Source organism: Solanum tuberosum, unplaced genomic scaffold (genome assembly GCF_000226075.1).
Source record: "Solanum tuberosum cultivar DM 1-3 516 R44 unplaced genomic scaffold, SolTub_3.0 scf00005, whole genome shotgun sequence".
Taxonomy (NCBI): domain Eukaryota; kingdom Viridiplantae; phylum Streptophyta; class Magnoliopsida; order Solanales; family Solanaceae; genus Solanum; species Solanum tuberosum.
Window position 1 is genome coordinate 1,511,174 of NW_006238931.1, and position 9,436 is coordinate 1,520,609.

Below are 9,436 nucleotides of genomic sequence, written 5' to 3' on the forward strand. Positions count from 1 at the left end.
ATAATAATGTATCTGATACAATAAGGTTGTGAAAGAAGGATGTAGGTAAGTTGAAATAAAGTGTATCTATAAATGTATAATAATAAATAAGAATTAAGTTATCAATTAGATACATGAACAAACACAATCCAATTATGAAAAACACCAGAAAAAAGAGGAAAATATTATACTGTATGAAACTTTGGTGAAATTAAAACTAATATTATTATGAGACAAATAGAAGATTAAATAATAATACAAGAATTCTAATCAGTTTCAATGAATGATTAGTTGTTAGAGTCCATAACCAACTCAAATTATGAAAAATTTACAAATATTATATTAATTATTATCAAATAATAACTACTACTATTACTTCTTCTTTTTTTTCTAATTTACGTTTTGGTGTTGAAAATTTGAAGTTCACTTATTTTATTTTATTATAAATTTTAGAGTATTTTTTAAAAATAGGTAAAAGACTCATAAATATCCTTTTTAAACTTTTTTTGTCTAAAAATATCCTTAACCTACAGAAAGGAGACTGATTTTGAATTTCAAACGTGAATTAGAAAATAACTATCAAGATTTTGTGACTAAAAATAAAGAGAGATTTGTGAAGTGAAATAAGGAAGGGATAAATGTTGGTTTTGGGAGTTGGGATTTATGTATCCAGCATTTGGGGGTTTGGGAGTAAAATAAGGAATTTTGAAAAGTTTTAGAACTAGTAGGGAATAATGGGAATTATGGAAGAAAAAAAAAGGTGTATATAGATAATTTATCCTATATAGAAACTTGAAGTCTGTTTTTTCTTCACAGACGTAACATTTCACTCCCATTTCTAAATTACAAGGAGAATCAAACAGCAGCACGCCTTGAGTTGAACAAAAAAGTAAATCGAAAACCCAAAATAAATGAATAAATGAAGAGAGTACTGAGATGCAGACAAATTAAAGCACAGAAAAAATCGCTATATGAGCAACTTATATCATCATCAACATACTTTGATACTTTCTACCATTTCTCATGCTAATTGGTAATAACTCCGATCCGATCCGATCCAAACCGAAACCGAGAACAACAGTAGTAATAATCAAACACGATATCTCACAAGAGGGTCCTTAATATTAAGACGTGCGTGATAAACTCTCCATGCATAATCCTCGAAAGAAAATGAATTGAACATTGGACTTTCTTCCTCTACTGCTATAGTTGTTGAATCATTGTCGCCAAGGCCATCGTCATCTTCTTTGTTGAGCACCGCGCCAAGTGATGGCAATTTGATAGGAAGCAAGGGAGAGACAGTGTTTTCATGAGCTAGTGTAACTAACAATGTCAATGATACATAGTGTGAGTTATTACTACTGCTGTTGATTTCACCATTAGTTATAGGTACTGGTCTTCCTCTCACTTTTTTCACCTTTCCATTACTCCATACCTGCCCATTATCAAGTTTATAAGCTAACTTGTAAAATTACTGTCTATAGTAATCTCAATTTGATAACACTTAAAATAGGAGCAAATAATATTACTATAGAAAATGTTGATGGTAAAATTCTTATTTAATTAAACGTCCGGAATATATATTCTTTCTTGAATTCAATTACTTTCTGCATTTAAGTTTATAGCAAAATAATGTAAATTATGTCACAATCATTACCAACATATTTTTATTTGTCACTTTTAACATATATTTCTATGTTTAACTCTTAGCATTAAATATTGTTCTCCAAATCATTCTTAAAGACCTAATATTTTTTTTTCCTAATATTAAATATCAATTAATATGAATAGTATGATAAAATACATATGTCAATTATTTCTTAATTAGTATGTCAAGTCAAACAGTGACAAGTAAAAATGAAGAAAAAATGGTCAAAAACCCCTCCAACCTATGGTCGGATTTCCAACTACACACTCATACTTTACGGGGTCCTATTACTCCCCCCCCCCCCGAACAATTTTAAAAGGAAATAAATTTCACCCTAAAATGACAGTCACTCATGTGTATTGTGGTGTAACACACACACATGCCATGTCAGCGCCACGTCAGCGCCACCTAATAAATATAATAAATGAATTATTTTTCCTACTTTTTAAAATTATTATATGCCCCATTAGAAACCCTCCATTATCATTAAGAACATCACCATTAGGGGTGTTCACGGTCTGGATAAAAACTGATTCAAACCGAAAAATCGAATCAAACCGATTAAATGAATCGATTTTATTTAGGGTTTGGTTTGGTTTTAGATTTTTTAAAAATTGATAGTATTTGGTTTGATTATGGTTTTATTCGAAAAAACCAAAGAATAACCGAACCAAACCAATAAATAATACACATAAATTTTATTATTATACATACATAATATACTATTTTACAAACAATTTTAAAAATCTTATATATGTATTCATCAAAATTATTTATAATTTACTTATGAAAGTAAAAATGTCCAAGGTAAGAACTTCTATCTTATTGGTTTCATGTATATGAATGTCTATGACAATTCTTTGTGGAACTAAAAATGTCAATGTCTCTTCCTTCTAGGACAAAACTAGTAAATTTTGAAGCTTTATTCATAGTAAATTCAATGATAGAAAGTTTTATAATGTCAGTCATTCTAACTATTTTTCATTTTGAATGGATTATTGTAACTATTTTCACGTTTTGAATAAATTATTTCTTTTAATTTTATGTATATGGTAAATAACCAAACCAAACTGAACCGAAACTGATAACAACCAAACCGATAAATATTTATTATATTATATTAGGTTTGGTTTGATTTTGATAATTTTAAAACCGATTAAGTTGGTTTGGTTTTGATTTTGACCAATAACCTACTCAAACCAACCCATGAACACCCCTAAATTCACCATTATCAAACTCACTTCTCATCCATTGACATTCCAGCAAGAGAAAAGACGGTATATTTTTTCCGACGAGTAAAAGTTTCTCTGACCAATATCTTTATCTTAGTCCCCACAATTTCTCTCAAAGTTCATTGCTACACATTTTACTCATGTTGGGGGCTTATGAAGTGATATACCCAAAGTAGTATATGGGCATGCCATAAATTTTGAATTCAATTTCTTTCTTTTCTTAATGTTGGTGAAATTAACAAACCAAATTAAAACATTGAAATTAATCCAATTGAAAAAATTATGATTCAATTGAATTTTTATGCCCCATTTCTAAAATACCCCAATTTGTGGTTAAATTCAAGAATGTGAAATTAGAATTAACGTTTGAGAGAAGAGCTTGTGAAGGTGTTGGAAATTGAAAATTCTATGTTTGTTTGAAATGGGTTATGGTAAAAAAATTGAATTTTGAATTCTTTATTTTATTACACTTTGATTTGGGAGTCAATAACTAAATTTGTTTAAACGTTCTTTGATTATGTAAGAGACGGTTAATATGTATAATTCCTGAAGATATTTGTAGAGATTTGTGATGAAAAATAAAAATAAAGCAAAAGTGTGAAAAAGAAGAAGAGGTGTAGGGTGAGTGTGAAGAAGAAGAAGAAGTGTGGGGCGGTTGGGTTGGGGTGGGGTGGGGGAGATTATTTTAATTTAATTAGAAAGAGAAAGAAAATAAAATAAAAATATGAAATAAACATAAAAGCAGCCCTATTTATTCTCTTTTCACTCTCTTTGAGGGAGTGAAATACACTTTCTCAACCAACTCAGTATTAAGGATTTATTTATTCTATTTTAAAACAGTTCAGGGGGCTAAAGTTTAAGTGTGTAGTTGAGAATCCGGTAATAGGTTGGGGTGGCATTTGACCATTTATTCTAAAAATGAATCGAACGAATATAAACAAATAAATGTCCTTTCCCTATCCAAGTTGCTATCGAAGTTGGATTAGATGAAGCTTTTCAGATGGAACAAGTTATATTATTACACGATAGAAGTCTTAATTATTTAATTAGGTAATCAGCTACTACTTATTCAAATTATAAGAATTTTCTATGTGACCTTACTCTAAGCCGTCATTGTCATATTATAACTAATGCATTACCAATAAATCCAAGGTAGACGATTAATGACAAATATTTTTAAACTTGAGGAATTTTATATTACTACACCTACTATTTATATTTATTTCATTCTGGAATAGTCACGAGTAAAATGAGATAAAATTAACATATTCTTCTCTAATAGAATTATAATTACTTGTAAAATCATTTAAACCAGATACGATTTGTCAATTAGAGCTCAAATTAGAAAACAAATGGACCATGTAGGTATCCAAAAAAATTCAAGTTGAGACAGAAGATGTGACATTAAGGCGGCAAACCTTACAATTAATTGTCGGTTTAATATTATTATTATATTGTAAGTACATTCATCGTGTCAAATAAAACAAGAATTAGAGCTTCAAATATGTATATCAAAGGGCCTAAATATCTAAGATATGTTAGGTTTAGTGGGTCCTTTTGAGGCTGCTAATTAATTATATCACGGAAACGTCTATTTATTTTGACCCGACCAAACATCCCGAGATAACTCAACTTAGATACCAATTAACATGAATTACATAAGTAATTTTTAAGAATATACAAATTGTTTATTTAAAAGAAATATCATTCATACGTGTAAGTGTAAAACCTATGAAAAGTAAATTATAAAAAGACAAGGGGGATATTTTTGTCATTTTATTTCTAAATAAGGTATTTCATAATTATTACTACACCCAAGGCAGAAATAAGTTATTTCAATATTAATTATTAATCCTGAAATAATATATCATAAATTAAACTTAATAATAAAACAAGAAATTAAAAAACATTAGAATTTATTTTTAATTTATTCCACTATATCATCACACCAAATGTGACTTTAAGGGTGTATTTTATAATTTATTTTTAGGAAATGGTTTTCGTCATCTTTAATGGGAGAAAAAAAAAGTTGGGAAATTTGGAAATCATTATTAACAAAAGCAGAAAAATCATTTCTGATTAATGGTGGAAAATGTACGAACCAGTTAGACAAATACTTGTATATTTTATCCTTACAAGCACTACCTAAATTAATAGTACTACATAATAATTTTATTTTCTATATATCCCACTTGATACTCTATTTTAGTTTTTGGTATTCGATAATTCAAACTTTTTATACATTATATTTGATTCTATCCATATCATAGGTGTAATACTAATAAGTTCAACTTTAAAAAAATTCAATATATTAATATCCCTATTATTCCTACCCATTATATCATAACTTTATTGAATAATATTATAATAATTCATTAATTAACATTAAATAATTCTATTGTTATATCTAATATCATGTATCCATTTTTTATGACTACTAACCTAGATAAGAATAAAAATGTTTTATGAGTAAGACAAAGCATTGGGGCAGAGAGCTTCAATTCTTGTTATACATATCATTTAGCAAATTATTAAATGAAAAATTAAGATGGTTAATTATTACTTATGATGTATTTTAAAAGTTATAATAAAAAATCTGAGAACTTAAAAATCTAATTCATATTAAAAATATTACCTGAGCAATATCACCAAGGGTTACCATAACCGAGTCGACTTGAGGGGCTACAGATATCCAACCCGAATCAGCCAACATGGAATACTTCCGGCAACGAATTTGATAATTTAACCCAACTACATAGGGGTAAACCCGACCCGGTGAAAGTGGCATGTTACTTGAACCGCTCTCGGATTCAGATATCCACATCAACGAACAGAACCGGGTCCGATCTTCTCCTACCGGGTTCTCAAACCCAACAGCACACGCCAGTTCTTCAATCAACTCCAACCCTAGTTTTTCCATTTGGGAAGTAAATTCATGAATAGAACTAAACCCCAACTCCATTGAACTTGACTCGTCGAGACAAAGCGACCGGCCACAGACAAAGTCGTCGTCGTCGTCGTCATCGTTATCGAAGCCTAAGGGCCAGTTCTTGGGGAAGCAGAGTTGTTTCTCATCATTGAAAATGGATGCAGATTCGGATTCAGCTGATTGAGCGAGGTGAGAGGAGATGGAGTGTTGTGTGAGCTGGAAGAAACCGTGTTGTTTTGCAGCTGAAAGGAGGTTAGAGTGAAGAATTGATTTTGCATCAGAAAGAGAGATGAGAGGAGGAGATATGGTGGTTGATGGCGGAGATTGACGGCGACCAGGAAAGGAGAGGGAAAGGGTGGGTGGGATACGGTGGAGAAGACGAGAGAGAGAATCAGCGGCTTCAGAAGTGGAAAGGAGATTATGATTATGATTAGAGTGTGCTGATGGAGTTGGTGGAGGAGCAGTAGTTGTGCCATAAGGAGTGGGAAGATGATGGAGGTGGTGTTCCTGTGTAGACGACGCCATCTTTGATGCTATGGAGTTTCCTCTTGATATGACTGCCTACTCTATATAGTTGAGACAATTAGGTGGACAAGGCAGGTTGCTCATATATATTTGACGACTAAATTACTGTATTAAAATTGAACCAACATCTCCTTTAAGCATGAAACTTTTCGGAATTCGAATTTACTCGGGTATTAATGTGAATATATTGTTAAAATGGAAGCCAACGAGGCCGCAATATTTTTCATATAACTATGCTAAAAACATAATTTCTCTTTATTTATTATATTTTTATTTTTAATATATCAAAAACAAATATTTATTTTCTTATTTTTTCCTCAATATTAATTATTTACTCTTTAAATCATTTTTCAAGATCTAAAATAATACTTCAATTAGTATGAGTATGGTAGTAAAATAGTAAATATTCATAGTAATAGTTATTTCTTTAGAAATGTGTAAAGTTTAAAGTGGATAAATAAAAGGTTAATGGAAGGATATCTGATAAAATAATTATCAAAATTCATGTAATTTGACTCTCATAAAGAAAAACATAACAAAGATTTTGAGATATAAGAAGTACGTAATAGTTACTAACATCAGAAAATTTAACGTATACAAATCAAGAAAATGTTGTCGAATGGAAAGTAGCACTTTGTATTAATAGGCTTCTCCTTTTAACAATCAAATACGTAGCATTTTCTATAAATCATGTAGTGATTCAATCAACATATATACTTCTTAGAATAGCTAGTGACTCATTTTCAATTTCATGATATACATCTACATATAGAGCAGTTAGTTGTAGTAAAGATGCATAATAACTACATACTGACATTTGAAATTTCGATGTACATAAATTATAATTGGACATACAAGTACGGAGTACCCATTCATTACTGATTCAAAACTAAATTATGAATCATTTCTTCTGTAAATTTAGTAGAAGAATATTAATTGTGACTTTTGCACATATATATAACATACATTATCAACTTTTCAATGCTTCACTTCATCATTTAGTTAACAATCAAATATTTCAAGTTAAAACCGAAAAATAAAGATATTTTTTTAAAACCAAAAGGTCCAAGAGGGCCAGAAATTTATCAAAACCAAATAATAAAAGACCAGATATTGATGTACCCGACCCACAAGACCAGACAATAAACAAAAGCAAATTAAAAGAGAAAACAAAAAAATTTATCTGAAAAGTGAAAAGTGAAAGGATTAATGTCAACTTTCTTACTTATTTTCTTATATATATTTGATAGGTTGACAAAAAATATTATCTTAAAAGAATTTATATATGAGAAACATTATGATAGATGGGGTGGGGAGATATGAGTGTGACCGTGTGTGTTGATAGGAATGAGGCAATTAGGGATGAAATTAAGATGAGGTGTGTTGGACAACAGAAAAGACACAATCAATATAGAATGTTATTAATGAAATTTATTTTTCCTATTTTCATTAGAAACGTCTTTTTTCTAAATTTTAAGAACTTATTTTTCTACAAAAAATATTTTTTAAAATTTTTGATCAACTAATATATATATTTTTTTTAAAAATATCTTATGAAAAGTATTTTACTTCATACAGAATATACCCTTATTATCTACAAGTTTAGAGATTCTTTCACTTAATAACTACAAGTAACTTCGATGGGTGATAAAAAAATAAATCAATAATAAAAAGAGAATTCTGAGAAAAGTTTCTATTAAAGACTTTTTTTTTCTCATATAGTGTTCGGTACTACTATTGGAGCCTGGCTAATTTGGATTCGCGTAGGGCAAAACCTCATTACGGATATAACACTTCCTACTAACGATTTTTTTTAATATAAAAGTCTCGAATTCGAGGCCTCTGATTGAGAGAGAAGCAACATCATTTACTGCACCACATTTTTTGGTAGAATTAAATCCTCATCCCAAATTAATTGTCATATTTTATTTGTAGAGGGTTAAATTATATTAATTTTAATCAATATTTGGAAAATATGATTTTTATTATATGGACCGTAAAAATTTATTCTGATCTATAGTATTTCTAGTATAACTTTTGAATATACAAATTTTAATTTTGAAAATATTAGGTTAACTAATTCAATTTAATTTTAAAAAGAATAATTCAAAAGGCGAAATACGATGATTACTCCCAAATTCAATAATGGAATAATTTGAAAGAGATTTTTTTTGTTGGAATGCGAATGGTGGATGGACAACCTCTGTCCTGGTTGTTGTCTTATAATGCGTTTTTTGTTGTGATGGTTAAAAAATAATAATTTCGGAATAAGTTTTTAGTACTCGTCAATTATTTATTTGGTTATAAAGTGTGAAATAACTTATCACATGATTGATAATTATGACTACGATAAGTTATTTCTACTTGTGAATGAAATACTAATTCTGCGATAACTTATCTCGAGATAAAAATATAAAATAACAATAGTCTTTTATTTACAAACACCTTATTCTTATTAGTTAGAGAAAAGCAAATTCTGATACTCTCCTCATCCCTATGTACTGTCAAATATTTCTCAATTTGATATCTTCTTTTACTTGTCATTTTTGATAAATTAAGGAAGGATAAATTTATTTTACCTATTATATCCTTAATTTATTAACATTGAGTTAATTCCTTTGAAAAATATAGTAAGTAAGTATGTGTAAGACTCGGAGGCGGAGCTATGTGGGGATTCGTGATTTCGAAAGAACACAGTAGTTGTTTCGTAGATTCCATATTTGTACCAAAAAATTAATTAAATATATATGTAGATTAATTTGTGAACCCCTAACAAAATTGATAGACGGTTCTAACAGAAATTTAGAAGCCCCAAACTCTTAATCCTTGCTCCGCCTTTGATAAGATCCTAACCATCTATAGAAATAAAATGATAAACTCATTATAGCAATTATTATTTTCTAAGTCAAATTTAACAAGTAAACAGAGACGGTGGAGTACTACACGTATAATACAAAGCAAAGATAATGACATTTCTAATTGTTTGTTTGTTGTTTAACATTATATTGTGGTTGGGACATTGGTGGAGAATCTTTTATTTTAAAAGGGAACACTAACAAGCTATTTGTTTATGAATAATTCATCCTCCAATGAAACTTGTCTAGTAACTTTTGCAGATTAGAA

At 29.3% G+C, this 9,436-nt stretch overlaps 1 protein-coding gene across 1 annotated transcript; it reads right to left on the reverse strand.

Annotated features, from left to right (window-relative positions):
• Positions 1 to 743: 743 nt before the first annotated feature.
• LOC102596265 (1-aminocyclopropane-1-carboxylate oxidase) lies at positions 744 to 6,478 on the reverse strand. Its single transcript, XM_006338765.2, has 2 exons — positions 5,495 to 6,478; positions 744 to 1,414 (listed from the first exon to the last, which is right to left on the reverse strand). Exons 1-2 carry the CDS (start codon positions 6,311 to 6,313, stop codon positions 1,070 to 1,072), a joined length of 1,164 nt encoding a protein of 387 aa, XP_006338827.1. The 5' UTR covers positions 6,314 to 6,478; the 3' UTR covers positions 744 to 1,069.
• Positions 6,479 to 9,436: the final 2,958 nt, after the last annotated feature.